We start from the raw sequence: 17,972 nt of genomic DNA, 5'->3' as shown, positions 1-17,972 counted from the left end.
TGCAAACAGTCAAACAGAAGCCACCCACTACACCAAGCAGCAGTATCCGCTGTGAGGCTTTCAACACGCAGACCTAACTTGGAAACCAAAGTATGAAAAGAACCCAACCCAAAGCGAGCCAGAGAAAGGAGGAGGCAGCCCATGAACATTAGGGAACATCCTGTCCACCAGAGAGTGGCTGAGTGCACCCTGCTCTGCGGGCTGCCCAGACTGCAGCGTGGGGAGGGTGTACAGCACCCAATGGAAAGAAGCCAAGAGAAAGGGGGAGCCGAGGGGACAGCAGTTCAGTCAGGCCACTAAACTCAGAAAATCATAACGGCATCAGGCACAAATCAGAAAATACAATCAAATTCTTCTTGTAAAATGTGAAAATAGCTCCACTGTATTAGCCTGGTCATGGCAGTGACCTGATGAATTCCATACAAGACCACCCCTGCAGAACCAGGGTGCTCTGGAGAAGCCCTAAAATCCATCAGCAAGTCTCTCACACCACCTAGGAAAGGGGGGACAGCAGAAGGCAGTGCTGGCCGGTGGCCATGAGGAAGTGATTAATGGAGAGAGCAAGCTACGCATCACAACTCCAATAAGACACACTCCACCAAGTCACCTTGCTCCAATCCCAGCTTTGTTTAGTTGTCTTTGAAATTTTTCAAAAAAGGAGAGGGGCTGGCCTGGCCAGCAGGGCCTGAATCTACCTGTCAGTTCTATTTCTACAGTATGCAACAGAGGGCTTACTGAGTTTCCAACACCAGCCTCCAACGAGTTCAGTCGATAAGAATCTTAGGGGTTCAAGCTGAGGACACTGATGAAACTCCAGCTTCCGGAAGTGAAGCTCAGATCCTGGACTCTGACCACCCTGGAGAAGATCCCTGAGCAGGGAATTTCAGACACCGAGCACCAACCCCAAAACACCTCCAAATGGCCAAAATTAAAAAGTGTCTCTGATCCAGAGGACTCTTCAAAGATCTGCTTGAGAGGGGATACTATCTGTAGAATCTCACAGAACATCTAACAATCAAGCCAGTCTTGGGGGAAGTTTATGTGGGAACCATTCCTCTCCACACTACCCCATAAAGGACCTTTAATAGCACAACTCCTAGAGCTCTGCTCACCAGAAAACCTGACAAACACAGGCATCCCCACACCCACCTGGGTAGCACCGGGCCTGCCTGCTAAGAAACGGGAGCACAGGTTGGATTAGAGGTAGGCACAGTCATCATAACACAGTCCCTATGGGGAGAGATCCCTGACAATCATTTCCTGCAATTGACATGTGATTACCAGTTTACTGACTGGCCTCTTGTTCTGCACTTTCTTAGGCCTGTTCACTCATTTCCAACAACTCACCTGCCTACAGCATTCAACTGCAATAAAAGCTTCATTTTAATACAGCCTAACCACTAAAACAAGCTCCTACGGACCTCACTCAGGTGGAATCTGAAGAAGCTGACCTCAAGAAGCAGCGTAGCGCAGGGGAGGGCATCACCAAGCTCCAACTGGACAGGGGAGTAAGTTTTGGGGTCCTACTGCACAATAAGGCGTCTACGATTAACAATATTATATGGAGCATTTCAAAACAGCTACCAGAATGTCAGATTTTAAATGTTCTTAGCACAAAGAAAAGATAGTGTGAGTTGATGGACATGCTTATGACCTGATGTGAGTACTACCCAATGTCAATGTACGTATCAAAATATCCCTGCACCCATAAGCATGTACAATTATGTGTCAATTAAAAACAAAAATTTAGGAAAAAACAAGCTCATATCTGTTCAGCTATTGGGGGGGAAAACGAGCGGCAGTGATTCAAAGAAGGATCCATAAGAAACAAGATGTGTGTGGTAGGAAGAAAAGTCACTGCAAGCAAACCTGCAGCCGATTGGCAACCCCTCCAAACCAGGGGCATCGCAACACGGGGTCAGTTTGAGGCCCAGCACACCCCTGCCCCTCGACAGGCTCACCCTGGGGTCACAAATCAGTGCTGCCGCGGTGGAGACAAACGGGAGGTGAGAACATGCAATGACCATCCAGGTCAGGAGCTGGGCATGGTGGCACCTGGCTGCAATCCCAGCAGGATGGCAAGTTTGAGACCAGCCTAAGCTACTTAGCATGACCCTCAGCAACTGAGCAAGATCCTGAATTAAAATAAAAATAAAAGGGCCATGGATGAGCTCGGTGGTGGTGGAGCACCCTTGGGTTCATTCCCCAGGGTCAAAAAGAGAATCAAGGTCAGCTCCTTGCAATTCAAATCGGAATAGGAATTAAGGGACCAACCTCCATTAGGCCAAAGTTGCCCACAAGGAAGGGATGACAGTTAAAGAGCGAACCAACTGAGCCCTCCTCCTTGCGTCTCAACCACCAGAACACCCTGGATTCCACAGTCAGCAGCAGAAAGAATGTTCCAAGGAGAACCCCACCCCACCCCAAATCCAAGTCTCTTCCTCCCTTCTCCCTTGCCAGGTATTGTGCAGGACCTCGTCCCCTGGCCTTGACTCAGGTCTTTCCTCACTGGCATCTCTGTGTACTGTAGGAGACTCCCCTCCCGCACAGTCCAGCCACACTACCTTACAGTTTTAAAATCACTCGGTCAAATCTTTACCTTCGTTTGGGGGCCCTCTCTCTCCAAACCACCTTACGCTGGGAAAGACGTGGAGGCTGTGTCGGTTTTATTACTATCAGAACATAAGCCCCTTGAGTACAGGGACCTTACCCATCAGCCAAATTCTGTGATTCACTTACAGTCACATGTACTGTTACCAGGAAAAGTCAGTATAATATGATGGTTAAGAGAATCCACTTGCAGCCAGACAAATCCTGGCTTCAGCACTACCTAGCTCTGCGGGGGACTGAGCAAATGGCTCCACTTCTGAGTCAGCTCTGCCATCTGTAAACTCAGGATGATGACACCCAAGTAGAGCTACCCAAACTAAATGGGTTGCACTTCCCAAGTCCTGCCAGCCACTTTCCCAAGCACACCTCACCTATTCTCTGGCCCTCTCCCCACAACAGGTTCTATCACCTCTTTACTGAAGGAGGAACTCCCACTTCAACTAAGTCAGTGGACAAAGCCAGGATCCCCCAGGTCTGTCAGCCTGCAGCGGTAGGTAGCTCTAAGGTTTTTACACAATGCCTCACTGGATAAGTACTCAGAAAATGAGACTTCTAATTTGACATCATAATGAATCATGTACTAGTTATGAATCTAGTATTTTGCGGGGGGTGGGGTCAGTTCTGGGGGTTGAACTCAGTGGTACTTGAACCACTGAGCTATATGTCAGTCCTTTCTTTATTTCTTTCTTTTTTTTTTTGAGACAGTCTTGCAAAGTTGCCCAGGCTGATCTCAAACTTGCAAGCCTCCTGCCTCAGCCTACTGAATGGCTGGGATTACAGGTACGCACCGCCGTGCCTGGCTAAACCCAGTTTTTTCCAAAAGAAACTCACAGGCTTTAATGAGGTTTGAGTAGCTTCCACAGGGGCCTCAGGGTTCAAAGAAGTCCCTGGTGAGCAAGAACTTACAACAGAAAATGAAGTGGCAGTTAGCAAGGTGTTGGAAGAAGGGAGAAAAGGAGACTACTCTATGACAAGAAGAAAAATGAATTAAGTATGACACATTTCAAAGTTCATTAGGTTCTCATTGATTGAGTGGGTTACTTATAATCTTGCCTCAACATTAGAAAAAACTCACTCTCAGGTAATTTTATCTACAACCTCACTACTCAAAGTGTGGGAAGACCAGCATCCTCGGCAGCCCTGGCAGTTGAGTGCGTACCCCTGTCTGCCTGAAACAGAGTCTGCCCATCAAGACCCAGGTGCACACTGAGGCGGCAGCAGCAGTGACAGACAAGCGTCCTGGAGCTTCTCCACCCGCGGTACACCACGTGGCCCGCAGCCCAGATTTCCGAAGTTCTCTGCAAGAGGTTTGGGTTCCGAGAGTACCTTCTGCTATTCCCAGGAAGGCTGTGACGGCTCCCATGCCACTGGATAACAACCATTTTCAATGGGTTCCTGGGACAAAGCTTCACAGCTCATCATCCTCTTATTCTACTTTCTTGGGGAGGCTGGGGGGGCTGGGGATTGAATCCAAGGGCACTTACCCACGGAGCCACATCCCCAGCCCTTTTTATTTTTATTAATTTTATTTTGAGACAGGGTCTCACTAGGTTGCGTACAGCCTTACTAAGTTGCTGAGGCTGGCTTCGAACTTGTGATCCTCCTGCTTTGTTTTAAAGAGATCTTCACGTTGAAACAGAAAAGGAGACTTTAAGAAATGTCTTTTCTGGGCAGTGCTGGGCACCACTGATATTGGGCATCAATCCACCAAGGTGAAGTAAGTCACTCAATTAGAGGGAGGAAATCAGCCTTTAATCCAGCACCATAGCAGCACCATCTGTGGAGAGCTCATTATCCTCCCAGCTCCAGTGCCTTTTCTTTCCACACCTATCATTACCTTGGCAGCACTTTCCATACCAAGGGTACCAAATGGCTTGAGGAAGGACATCAGCACCATTGATGCTCATGGCTAGCTTTAGACACTTCTATAATTTGTGTGTGTGTGTGTGTTACAAATGATTTCACTGCATATATTTGTCTTCTCTACCCTTGCAGGTTCTGCTTCAAGTCACTGAGGATGTCTCCTGCCCCAGATAAGATTCTGGCTGTAAAACTAGCTGGCTAAATAATGTCCATTGCTTGTCAATAATTAGGATGCCAAATCACAGGTAAGGTGATAATACCCTTCCCTGCAGATGGAAAGGGAGCAGCTATAAACGGACAATATTTCCCACTAGCCTAATGAAGACTCCCGAGCAGCTGGTAGCTCTAGCAGAGAGCGATGAGGCATCAATGCCAGTCACAGCCACCATCAAAGAAAACAGTGTGTGGGTCAGGAAACAGGCAAGCAGACTGGTACCAGACAGGGCACTGCAGTGCTAGCCATCTAATTAAAAAAGCATTTCAACAGGAACAAGACAGCGCTGTCTAAAGATGCTGTTTTCACATGTATTCTTGCCAAAACGACACACACAAAAAAGCATTTTTGAGCTACTTTCAGAGGTCTTCAAGGAACTCGCTCCTTTTGCCAAGTCTCTCACTGAGGAAACCACCAGAGGAGAGATCTGTCACAAGTCGGACCCCCTCCAGCTCCAGACACAGTCTCATTCTCATCAGGGTATCATGGGGACTGGAGCCAAAAGACTGTGTCAACTGGAGGGCCAAGCTGGTTCATAGAACCCAAAATATATAGGGAGATTACTTCTTAACTGGTTACATTGTTTCAAGTCAGCTCAGAGGACTTCCGTACAAACACTGTACTTCCTACGGAACCCCATAAAATAAGACCTGGTAGAGCACCAGGACCTTCTGAAAATGACTGTGAAAGTTAAATTCTGGGGTGTGCAGAAGGCATGCCACCTACTTGTACCCAGGTGACAAACTCACTGCTGACTTGCTCTGTGGTATTTGCCAGGTTCAAAATAGGCGGCTCATGCCAATTCCCCGCATCCTTCTAAGACTCATCAGACTACATATGGCAAGAGAAGAGTCGGCCATATTGCTTCTCTTTGAAACTTGCCTCCAACCTGCCGAGCTCCCATATGCAGATCACTAAATCCTAGAAGGCTAGGGAGGAACTGGCACCGAGTCTCATGTAACTTCACTCCCTTTACAAGAGAAGAGTTAAGTTTAGCTACCCTGCTGGAATGGCACAAGCGCTTTCTGAACACTAACACCTGAGGGCAGAGATCTAATAGCACAGATGATACAGCCCAGAGCCACTGCTCTCACATCGAGGTCAAAGGAATATAATGCCCTTGCTGTAATTAAGGTGACTGAAAAAAACAGCAGAGAGAGTGCCCCCATCACCACAGGTGGACGGGGGTAAGTGATTCAGGAAGACCACCAAATGACAGCCAACCCAGGCATTAAGTAAAGCATAAGCCAGAGCGTGCGATTACTATTAAAGGTCTGCCATTTACTGAACACCTGTCATGCAAAGGTCACTACGTTAGGCACCTGTATTTCTACCCACAATACTATGAGACGAGATTCGATCAGCCTCACCTTATGGCGTGGGGAAGAGCTTGACGAAGGTCACACGGCCAACATAAGGTGGAGCCAGAACTCTGATCCGAGATCTCAAAACCTACTCTCCTCCCCGCGCTCTCCTCTGGAGGTCTGAGACCTACGTAGTCACTAGAGCACCCAACCAGGGCCCTCAGGGTCCCCAAGGATTATTATCCAGTCCCTTGGGTTTCATACCTCCAGTCAGTTCCATTGTTAGCTTTTCATTTTCAATCATTTTCTTCTTTTCTTCTAGTTCAGCAATTAGGTTCTCTTTCAGCTCAACCTTCTTGTCTTCAAATTCTTTCACTGCTGCCTTCTTTTCCTTAATGTAATTTCTTTCCACTTGCTCGGTCTGAGTAAAAGAGAAACACAGGCTAGGGGGGACACAGCCAGGCATCCAGGGCTCCAACTGGAAGTCCAGCTCTGTCCTCAACAGCAAAGAAAACCCCTTCCCCAGAAATACAAGTGGTATCTCGTGTCAGTGAGATACACGAGAGCAAAGGGGGTCTGAGGGCAAGGCCTGGGGAGGGGGGAGGGAGGACACAAGACCACCACTCGCATGTCAGTATCCACACTTGCTATGAGGTAACTCCCCTCTCTCACGCCTCAAATTTTATAGCTTTTATGTTAATACAACATAAGTTTCTCAAGGACAGTACATAATCCCTTTTAAAGTCATAATTTTAAGGAAAATAGCTACTTCATTTGGAATAAACTATCTTGAAAATTACTTACACAATATAATGGCCTGATGACACAAACTAGTAACAACAAACGTGGACGAGGATGCGAGAAAAGGGAGTATGCATACACTGTTAGTGGGACTGCAAGCTAGTTTCGACTCTTACAGTGAGAAATGAACAAGTACAGTAGATCATTGATTAGGAGCCTGAATCCTGCAGGATTCAGAGATGTTGAGATAAAAATTGCAGGGCTGGGGCCAGGGCTCAGCGGTAGAGCACTTGCCTAGCATGTGTGAGGCACTGGGCTCGATTCTCAGCACCACATATAAACAAATAAAATAAAGGTCCATCGACAACTAAAAGTAAAATTAAGAAAAATTGTGTAAGCAGTCACTTTTACTATCTCACCACTGTGCTGTGACAAGGGGCCTGCAGGGGGCATGGTCTGGGCTGTGTGATCCTCTAGGCTGTGGCCGCATGCGCTGAATTGACTTCATTACTACAATGGTTTCCAGTAATACAGCTCTGATAAACCGTGACCTTCTCCAAAGCACCCCCCACCAGCAGCAGCACAACATCCGAGACCCAGACTCATCCTGAACACAGCACTGTGCCTGACGTGGCGGCAGCACTGGGGTCTCTGTGGAGTGAAAGAAAACATTCAAAATGTTTCCTATTGGCCCAGAAAGTTTCAGCTGTATGTGGAACTGTTGAGCCAATTCAGAAGCTGCACTGAGGACCAATAACAAATTATTCGTCCACCACAACTCAGACATACTCTCAAAGGGCTTTGGCACAAGCTAAAAGCCAGCAAAAAAGCAGTGGAATGTGAGTGTCCCCAGTTCCCTGTGATGCACAGAGGCTGCCCAACAACAAAGAATAGACGGAACATCTTAATCAGGATCACATGTCCTTCGGTCAAACCGAACGGTGGCAAAGGCTTCCAAGCCATCTACTTGGTGACAGAAGGAAAGGCCACCAGATCAGCAGAGTCAAATTCCAGTCTCAGACTACAAACCCGGATCCTGTGGTACTCACTTCCAGCTGGAGGAAGAGTTCTGAAAGAGATAAAAACTGCAATTAGATTCCCGAGGCTGTGTCACCTTTTTAGACAGGGATGTTGGATTCATTTAGAAGCAGTAATTGCTTTCTGAAAGCAAATTACACAAAGCAAATGTTTTCATCAGTAAAGTGCTGATATACATGAAGGGAAGACGCAAGCAGCACCCGTGTCGCGTCAAAATGTGGCCCTCAACAGAAATAGCTCTGGCAGCTCTGCCTGAGGGCCAAAGCCAGCTGTGGAACCAAATTGCTAAATAAGCCACTCCTCCCTCCACTCAGCCCTCCCCGTCCCTCAGTCCCAGAGACTGCAGGACAGGCCAGGAAGAAGCAACACGAAGACTCCTGGACAGAGTCCACGCCCATGGTCCCACGGGGTGTGAAGCTCTCTGTGACAAGGGGAATCCAGACAACAGAGGTTCTTGGGCTTTCTGGGACTTTACTCTCAGGCCTCTACACTCTGCCCACACCAATGCCTCTGTCAACGATACCACCAGGCCTCCCCAGTCACATTCCCCAGCTCTGATCTAAGGCAGCCCTTTCACTCATCAAGCCTCCAGCAGACACACTCAAGGTACCCCCAGCAGTATCCAGTGACTTACTCAGCACCTGTCTGCGGGCGGTAGTAATCGTCTACCCAGCAGCCTATCCCCCGTAAGCCCCTCTACAAACCCCTTACTTTAAACAAAATAGGTCTTTGGCCTCTGAACTTTTCTGGGTGACAGTGGACCTGCTACATATGGTCCACAAGGACTGCTGGAGGACCAGTAACTCCAGGGCTGCCGTCTTCCGTTTAAAATGGTCCCCTTTGCAAACCTGATATACCCTATAGATCCATTCTCAAGAAAAAAAGCACACTCGTACATGTTCTAGAATTTTCAGAGTTCCAGGAACCCCAGACTAAAAGCCCCAACCTGTTAAATGGAAACAATTAACTGAGGAAAGAGACAGGCCATTTGTTGTTTTCTGACCCCCAGAAGTCCTTATTACTTTGGCCCTGGGAGTCACTGGGCGCCGCAGCTCAAGCACACCTAGCCCAACATGCTCACTCCTATGCCTGCTTCGGACTGAATGGACCAGACATTTCCAAGTCCTGGGCCACCCGAGAAATCAAACCTGAACCAAGTCAAATAACACTTAACACTTAAAAGTTGGTGGTGCTTGTTTTAAAGCAGCCAGACACCAGACACAACGAAAGCAGGTGGATTTTTCTCTGCATGCAATGTGCTTTTTAAAGCTCAAGTCATGACTGATTTAGGAACTCTTCTGCACGTTCACCTGGGAGGAAGAGATGTTTACGAAATAACACAAGGACAGCACTGAGAGTCGGCATGAATTAAGAAAAACAACTCAATACTCACCCTGCTGTTCCAGCTTAGGAAAAATGGCTCACTTCAATTTTCTTTCCTTTATTTACATCCTAAGCCAATTCTCTGGGCAATCCGTACTCCCCTCTACAGACAGGGAAACTGAGGCTTCAAGAACCAATAACCTGTTTAAAGGCACTGACCCAGCGTGATGAGGGTAGGCCTGAACGTAGGCCCTTCTCCTTCCACAATGCCACCTCCTCCATCTGTAAAGGGGAGCCCTAGGAAGACGGCTTTCGATTCTAATGCTATCCCAAGGAGGCGCCTGGGAACTCAGAGTGGACAGCGCCAGCAGCGGGGACAGGCAGGATGTGGGTGGGCAGAGGGCTAATGGCTGCAGCTCCATTTTCACAGCACCCACCCCCTTCTGCTCCCTTCCTATTTGCTGATGCACACCGCACACTTCTTGCTAGGTGGAGAGGACAAAGGTTTCCACAACAGGAAGCTTGAAAGTCACTGGATGGAACTCAACAGGAAAGCACAAGGAGTGGCACTCAGACCTTTTTTTTAAAACCCAAAACTACTTCTCCCACGACAGGAACAAACACCTGCTGGCACTCAGAATGCTGGCTGGTGACGCACTTTAAAATTTAACACACACAAAAAAATTTCCTGTAAGCTCAAGAATTGTTCATACAATTTAGAACAGTTGTCGCATCTTACTTTCTGCACGATTCTTTATTCCTTAACTACTCGTGTGAATAGCTTTTGTCAATGAAACAGCAGGTTCCCTAAGTCAAGGACAATGTGTTACAACTTCATGCTGCTCAAGGTGCTCCCATGCAGATGTCCAACAGACAGGCTGAGTGAGTACACTTGCCACGTCCAACAGACCGAAAGCAAGCTCCTCCTCCTAAATGCTTAGGATATTTGGGGAAATAACAAGAGGACACCTCCCCACCCCAAAGCACAGAACTCCAGAAGAAACATTTAAGTGGGTATGAAATGACCCACAATCCTTTCCCCTCTGACTGTCTGTTAAGTCAGCCACAGAAATAAATGCGAAAAAGTGCAAGACTACTCTTGGGGCACCCGGGAGAGCCACTTGACTACAGGAAGCCACCGACTGATTCCTGTGACTACTGGCAAAAAAGGTGAACCAATTTTATAGAGTCTCTCCACCCCCATCCTGTCCCAGCAGTGAAATGTCTAGGATACATATGGAAGATGCCCTCGGGGCCACATGGCGGGGATGAAGAGGTGTGAATCTGCAGAGCCTCACCTGCGTTTCGGATCCTCTCTTTGTACTGCTGATCCAGCTTTCTCATTCTCTTCTGATACTCCTGCAACGTTCCTGATGGCCATTTATAAAGCAGAAAGTGATTTTAAAGATCAATCTACTCTAAATTTTGTCTCTTAAAATTATTTTCTCACACCAATCGTGACGGTTTTAATTCCCAAGAAAGCCACAGCTGAGCAGAGCTAACTGGCTTCTGGTCCTCAGCTAAGGCACACAGCAGGCCCTGCCGGGGGCCTAAGCACAGAGCCCCACCTCGGTACATCGAAACTCCTAGTGAACCAAGTGCACTGGCGGCAGCCTGGAATCCCAACAACTCCGGAGACTGAGGCAAAAGAATCAAAAGTTCAAGGCCCACCTGGGCAACTTAGCAAGAATCTGTCTCAAAACAGAAAATATGAAAAGGGCTGGGGATGCAGCTCAGTGGCAAAGTGCCCCTGAGTTCAAGCTGTGGTGTGGTACCAAAAATAAACACAACTCTGAAGTGAAGGCGGGGGTGGGGGGGGGGGGGACTGGAAGTGTGCAAACACTCCACCACGTGATTCTTGTCACTTGCTCCTATAGTCCAAGGCGATAGACCTCCCTTTCCTGGAAAAAGTACCTTCTGCAATAGGGTCCAGGCCGAGGCTGTCCAGCAGAATTTTCTGAAATGGTACAAATGTACTATATTTGTACCATCCGCTGGGTAGCAGCTAGCTCCATGTGGCTCTAGTAGCACTTAAAATATGGCCAATGCCACTGAGAAACCAGATTATCAACTTAATTAAATGCAAAAAGCCACGTGTGGCTAGTGACAATACCAAAAGGCTTCTGAAAATCTCGCTCATTCAGTATTCTTCTCCAAAGCAACTCATTATCAGGATCCCAAATTTGTGGGGAAGTGTCTCCTGATCCTAACACCTGCTCACAGGCTAGTCCAGGTGAGTGTACCCCCCCAGCAATGAAGTGCCTAGTGGAAGGGCTGGGATGCAGCTCCGCGGGAGAACACTTGCCTAGCATGCCTGAGGTATTGGGTTCAATCCCCAGCACTGCGGGGTGGGGAGTGGCAGTATCACTGACAGGGGACAGCCCAACAGAAAATCAGAGAGTGAATGGCAACAGCGCACCATGCCCAGGTCCTCATGCTGCATCCAACATTCCACACGCTCCCTCTCGTTTTCATTTCGCAGATTAGAAAACAGATTGAGAGAGAGAAAGGGCCATGCCCACTTGTAATTCAACAAACAAAACAGAAAACAGCATGGCTGATCCACAGTCCATTGATGCTTTGTCTAGAAGAGGAATAAAACTTCATTCTTTGATAACATCTCCCTCAAAAACACACAGCCTGAGGCACAGAGGTTTTCAAATTGTGCCCTACAGACAGCCCCAAATGAGAGTTCACTTGAAGAAATTGCTACATGTTGAAAATAAATTTAAAATAAAATTTGAAAAATCAACCCTTTACTGATAAAAGAGAGCAACATGTGTACTGATTAAAATCAGTCAGACTAGGGGCTGGAGTTGTAGCTCAGTAATAGAGCGTTTGCATAGCACATGAGAGGCACTGGGCTCCATCCTCAGCACCCACACAAATAAATGGAACAAAGGTATTGTGTCCATCTACAACTAAAAAAATTAAAATAAAAAAAAAATCAAATTAAATTTCAATCATTCCCACAAAGAAGTAAAATAGATTTCAAGGGTGTGTAACACTAAGAATGTTTAGGAGTAAAAAAGCTGGTCACCAACCTTCCTGCAGCTGTTGCAGCTGCCTCTTGAGAGAAGCCAGTTTGTCCTGATACATCCTGAAAAAAAGAAAAGCCACGCTGAAAGACAAACACTCAGTACTCTATTCCGAAACATTCTACACACAGGAACTGCCTAGCTTGTTGGATTTAGCAGAAGGAACACACCCATAACGAGGACATATAAATGGCATTAAACACAACTCTTACATCAGCTCTGTAATTAGACTCTAAATGGCAAAGGAGTGAGTCTATGCCCCCAGCCTGTCTTTCCATACAGACAGCATAGCTGTCTGAGCACAAGTCAATAAACCTTCATATGATTGCTGAAAGCACTCCTCTTTCAGGATCAGAAAAATAATAGACATTCAGAAACAAAAGTTAAAACGCAAGATTTACTTGCAGCCCCAGCTGCGTGAGAGCACACAACAGCACAAGAACACGGCATGGTATTTTTTGCCTCCCATACCCAGTGGATTAAAGGCAATTACACACTCTGGCAAGTCTGCCTGAACCGTGGATTCTACACATAAATTACATTTTGACAATATTTTTGCTTCTACCTGAAAAACACCTCCCATTTCTCAGTGACAAAAACAGGATCTGCAACCCCCCCCCCCCAAAAAATACTGTCCAACATATAAAAAAGGTGCAACAAGCTTTTTTTTTTGGTGTGTGTGTGTGTGTGTGTGTGTGTGTGTGTGTGTCGGCGGTGGCAGTACTAAGGATGGAACCCAGGACCTTGCATGTGCTAGGCAAGTGTTCTACACTGAGCTACAGCTACAGCCCCCCTTTTCATTTTATTTTGAGACATGGTCTCACTTACTTATCCAGGTTGGCCTTGAACTTGCCATCCTCCTGCCCCAACACCCTCCCCCAGTAGCTGGGATGACAGACACCACCAAACCCAGCACAATGGCCCTTTAATTGCTCAAATAACCAATTCTCTGTAGGTGGAGGAAAGGATAGGAAGAATCTGAGAACCCCACAGAAGGTCTGCCCTTTACTGCAAATTCAGAAGTACTCCTCAGGCTCACCTTAAATCACAGAAAGCAACCAATTTTAATCAAAATTATTTTTTATCTCACTAAATATTAAGGAGGCACTTTCAATCAAAAGATTGTCTCTAAAATTGATGCTCAAAAACATCAAGTACAGGAGGGGTGTATGAGCCACACATGAGAAGTCAATATTTGGAACCCAGGGCATTCAATTTTCTACCACATGGAGGGTGCCAGCTGGTACCCATGTCTGAGTATGTCTTTGAAAGGGAATACTAGCAGATTGAAGAAGGAAATAGAAAAAAGAAAATCAGATTCACTGAGATCATGTACAGGGAAAGGGACAGATGTATAAGAATACATCTCGAACAGGTCAAGTAAAAAGCTTGCAAAGAAAAAACCTAGCAAAAAAAAAAAAAAACGGGGGGGGGGGCGGGCGGAGCTGGGATTGTGACTCAGCAGCAGCAGAGTGCTCGCCTAGCACGCACAGGACCCAGGTTCGATTCTCGGCACCACATAAAAAAATAAAAATAAAAAGGCATTGTGTAAAAAAAAGAAAAAAAAAAAAAAGCAGTTTCAGGGATGAAACTGTGAGAAAGAGCACACAGGGACTGGGGATGTGGCTCAGGTGGTAGAGTGCTTTTGCCTCACATGCACAAGGCCCTGGGTTCAATCCCCAGCACCACAAAAAAAGTAAGTCCAAGAGCACGTGAATTTTTAATCCTTCATTCAACACCAGTCAGACCTAGCTGAATTACCCCTTTCAGGTTCCAAAGCTTGAAAAGGATGACAGAATCCAGAGGATGGCCACAAACATTTGCACACAGGACTGAAAAGGGGAAGAATGTGGATAATCTAGTTTAAAAATAAAGATTTTTAAAAGTTACATCAAGATCCTTAAAATATCTCCAATAAATACTTATCGAGCATGTATCTTGATACTGTCTTCTGTATGATAAAAACAAGTAGGAGGCCTAGGGGTGCAGGCCTGCAATCCCAGCTACTCAGAAGGCTGAGGCAGGAGAGTCACTTGAGCCCAAGAATGGGGGGGAGGGGTGGCGGGTTTGTCTGGCTAGGTGGCGGCAGGGTTTGGTGAGGATGACAAAGACCTGTGTGAACATGCACAGGGCAGAGGGACAGTCAGCAGCAGCCTGCTCTGCAATCCAGTATCCTTGGGCCCACAGAGTTGGCCCTCATGGTTCACATCCATTTGAGAAGACAGTTGTTTTGAGACACCTCTCTGAACATTAGCTTTCACATCTAAAAAAAAAAAAGCCATGGTAAAATATGGCCTTATTTCATCCCCTGTGATCACCTCCACCAAGGTTCCTTTGAGACTACCCTTCAAGAGCATCTTAGGAAAACTAATTAAATTTGATTAATTTAGAGGTAAAAAATTACATATATACACAGGCTTTGAAAGCACTAATGTCAAAACCATGTATACATGGCAGCTATAAAAATTTTTCTTATCAATTCTACATTTCAGAAAAGAAATAAATACAAAAATCATACTCACTGTTCCTTCATTTCTACATAGTCTTCTTCATCGTGCTTTGCCAGGTCAGTTTCACTAGCATCCTCAGTGTCTGAGTAATATTAAGGAAAAGGGGTTACATAAAAATCATAATTCATAGACTTGGTATCACCTGACAATATAAGTACTTAATAAGTTTCTGTAAAATGAATTTCTTCTCAAGGCAGGCCTGCATGAGCAGTCAGTGAAAAAGACAACATATTGTTAAGACAGGAAAGAAAATGCCATTTCTAACTTACACACACTGAGTCATATTTACACAGAGAGCTTGCCTTTACCTGAAATGCAGCCTGAGAAGAGGGTGCATCAGACACAGGCAGTCATGATCAAGGCTGCTGCTCTGCAGAAGCAACAACACTGGCAGTTCAGGAAAGGAGGTGTAAGCTAAGGCTGGACACGGTAGGCAGTCAAGCCCTACTCGCTGTCAAGAAAAACTCAGTGGGGCTGGGACGAGGCTAGGTGGGAAAGTGCTTGTATAGCATGCACAAGGCCCTGGGTTTGATTCCCCAGCACACAAAAAGAAAAAAAAAGAAATCCTAGCATACACATTCTCTTCTGATACTTGCTCATTTTTAACCCCCTCTAACATTTTACACTAAAAATATACAATAAAAAAAGAGAATGCCCCCCAAACAAATTGAATTCTAAGAACTGAAGTGCAAAGTTACAATCAAAGGAAGAAGGACAGAGGCAAGAATATAAAACAAAAACATTTTAAAACACCGTTCTTAGAACAAGCAAATGGCTGGAGTACCTACATAATTTTCACAGCCCCTTATACTTCAAGGAGGAAAAAAAAATAAAATTTAGCTTCATCACTCCCCCTGGTGGGTATTAAAAGCATTACATGTATTTCACATTATAAATCTGGTTCAGTCTTGCCTTGGAATGTGGTAGAACCAAATGTAAGTTTCTTCAACTTTATTTCCCCTATATGCAGCTGCCTTTGAGAGGCTGTTGCAGATCCAATTCTCCACAAACCCTTCTCCCTTCCTTCAGCGGAAGAGACCTTCACCTGTCATGTGCCAGCCTGCCACATTATTTGGCACTGGGGAGACTGAGATGATTAAAACAGACTTCATTCCAGACAGCTGGTCTAGCTCTTGCTTTTACGGCCCTATTTTGTGCCAGAATATTCCACCGGTTCATCAGTCTCTATCTCCTCTTTCTTGCTTGCCCTTTTTACATTTCTTCACCTATCTCCTCCTGCAGACAGTTTCCTTCCTCAATGCCTCCAAAACAGTTTTGCTCACACTTGCCAATAGGTAAAGCCCAATTTGAAAAGCAAGGCTGAGAGGCAGTAAATGATAATATAAAGAGCATGGAACCGAAAATACGTCTGGGCGCCATAAAGTAAATCCCTACCTCCTCCTGTGCCTGTTTTTCCAGTGGTGACCGGCCAAGTACTTGATGCACATTATCTCATTTAATCCTCACACCTTCCCTAAGAAAGGGGGACGACTAGGGACACCATTGCAGTTGGTTCGAGTTGTGTACGGTTACGAAGCTGGTTTAAATGACAGCCAAATTCAAACCTAGGCTACCCGATTGCTGGTCCCGTCCTTTTAACCTGTATTCTCCATCGCGCGCTGTACCACGTAAATAAAGCTCATTTAAAGCATTTCAGGGGACTTGGGACCCAAGAAGCCAAACGGGCCTCCACTCTGATCCTCGGGGCGGGCGGGGGGAGTACTACTCGAGGAACTCAGTGGATGACTTTCCCATTCCAACCCGCGAAGACTCTGAGGTTCAATCAAAGACGGTTGGGCTGGGGGGCGGGGGGCTTGTCTTAAAGGGACCTGCAGCTCACACCACCTCCAGCCCCCTCCTCCCATGATAGAGGGTACGACGCACCCCGGGCTGCCCCGCTCCCCCCGGGAGGCCCCTCCAGCCAGCCCCAAGCCCCGGAGGCCGCCCCGCCCCTCTCCCGTGCAGCTCCACCCCAGCCCACCGCCGTCTGGCGACCTAGAGGACGCACCTTCGTCAGACTCGCGGCCCCGACAGCTGCGCTCGTCGTCCTCGGCGCTCTCCAGCTCCTCGTCCTCCTCTGGGTAGTACTCCGGGGCCGGCGGCGCTCCAGCCGGGGCCGGAGCCGGAGCCAACAGCCCCGCAGCACTCATGTCGTCTTTAGCCGCCGCTGAGCGTGCCCCCGGGAGATCACGGCCACCGGCTCTGGGGACTCCACGCCTGCCTAGCAGCGCCGGAGGGAACCCCTAACCCGAGGAGCTGAAGCCCGGGCAACCCCTTCCCCGTCTGCGCCGAGCTCCGCCCCCCCGCGCCCGCGCTCGGCAACGGGGGCCTCGCGCCGCAGGCGATTTCCGGGTCGCGAGCTGCCCGAAGACGGCCTGACTCCGCCATCCTTGAGAGGGTGGGGAGGACGCCGGACGCCCCTTTTGCAGGAATCCCAGCCCCTTCATCGCCGACTTAAAATCATCAGCGGGCAGTGGAGGAGGGGCGGAGACCGGCTCTCTGGAGTTAGGCAAATCTACGGACAGCCCTACCCGCAGCCAGGACCCCGAGTCTCCACCGAGACTTCCGGAAACATCTGCCAGGCGGCGCCCGGAGCCAAACCTAAAACGAGGATAGTAAGCGACCTGAGGGGCGGAAGGTTTGCCCCGCCTTGGGCAGGTGGAAGTGGACTCTGATTTTAGCAGGTGAACCACATGCATATCCTCTTAATAGTCTGGAATCTGGACGGCCAGAGTGTGCGTTATCTTACAGGGGGCGTGGTGGGGGGAGCCTGGCTCCTCCCCTAAATGAAGAACTGAAATAAAGACAAGGATGCTGAGATTCCGTCCTGGGTCCGCAAAACCGTACTTTCCCAGTCCTTGGGAATCCTTTCTGTTGCACAGCTTGACTCCACACGGTCTTTTCCTGATTCTACGAATGGCGAGAGGAGCTGTCATTTGTCTTAAGGGGAAGAAAATGGCAGCGTCCAGTGTGCTTGATTTATTTTTATTTTTATTTTTTTTTTTTAATTTTTTATTGTGGGTTGTTCAAAACATTACAAATTTCTTGACATATCATATTCCACACTTTGATTCTAGTGGGTTATGAACTCCCACCTTCACCCCATACACAGATTGCAGATTCACATCAGTTACACATCCATTGATTTACAAATTGCCATACTAGTGTCTGTTGTGCTCCGCTGCCTTTCCCATCATCCACCCTCCCCCCTCCCCACCTCTCCCCTCCCCTCCCCTCCTCTCTCTCTACCCCCTCCACTGTATAACCCTGAGGGTCTCCTTCCATTACCGTGCAATTTACCTTCTCTCTCCCTTTCCCTCCCACCTCTCAT

The 17,972-nt window shown here is 47.4% G+C and overlaps 1 protein-coding gene across 1 annotated transcript in view; it reads right to left on the bottom strand.

The window, feature by feature from the left end:
• Suds3 (SDS3 homolog, SIN3A corepressor complex component) overlaps positions 1-16,958 on the bottom strand; it is a 31,604-nt gene extending 14,646 nt beyond the window's left edge. The window contains exons 1-6 of the mRNA XM_046456458.2: positions 16,650-16,958; positions 14,654-14,723; positions 12,138-12,193; positions 10,392-10,463; positions 7,782-7,801; positions 6,256-6,412 (exon numbers count right to left, since the gene is read on the bottom strand). Coding sequence (XP_046312414.1) covers positions 6,256-6,412; positions 7,782-7,801; positions 10,392-10,463; positions 12,138-12,193; positions 14,654-14,723; positions 16,650-16,791 — 517 coding nt within the window. The 5' untranslated portion in view covers positions 16,792-16,958. The remainder of the gene's footprint in view (positions 1-6,255; positions 6,413-7,781; positions 7,802-10,391; positions 10,464-12,137; positions 12,194-14,653; positions 14,724-16,649) is intronic.
• Positions 16,959-17,972: the final 1,014 nt, after the last annotated feature.

The sequence above is a fragment of the Marmota monax genome, unplaced genomic scaffold (genome assembly GCF_021218885.2).
Source record: "Marmota monax isolate L192 unplaced genomic scaffold, Marmota_monax_Labrador192_F-V1.1 WCK01_AAM20220418_F8-fsc00185, whole genome shotgun sequence".
Lineage (NCBI taxonomy): Eukaryota > Metazoa > Chordata > Mammalia > Rodentia > Sciuridae > Marmota > Marmota monax.
The sequence above is the reverse complement of the archived record's forward strand: the minus strand, read 5'-3'. Positions and strand labels throughout refer to the sequence as shown.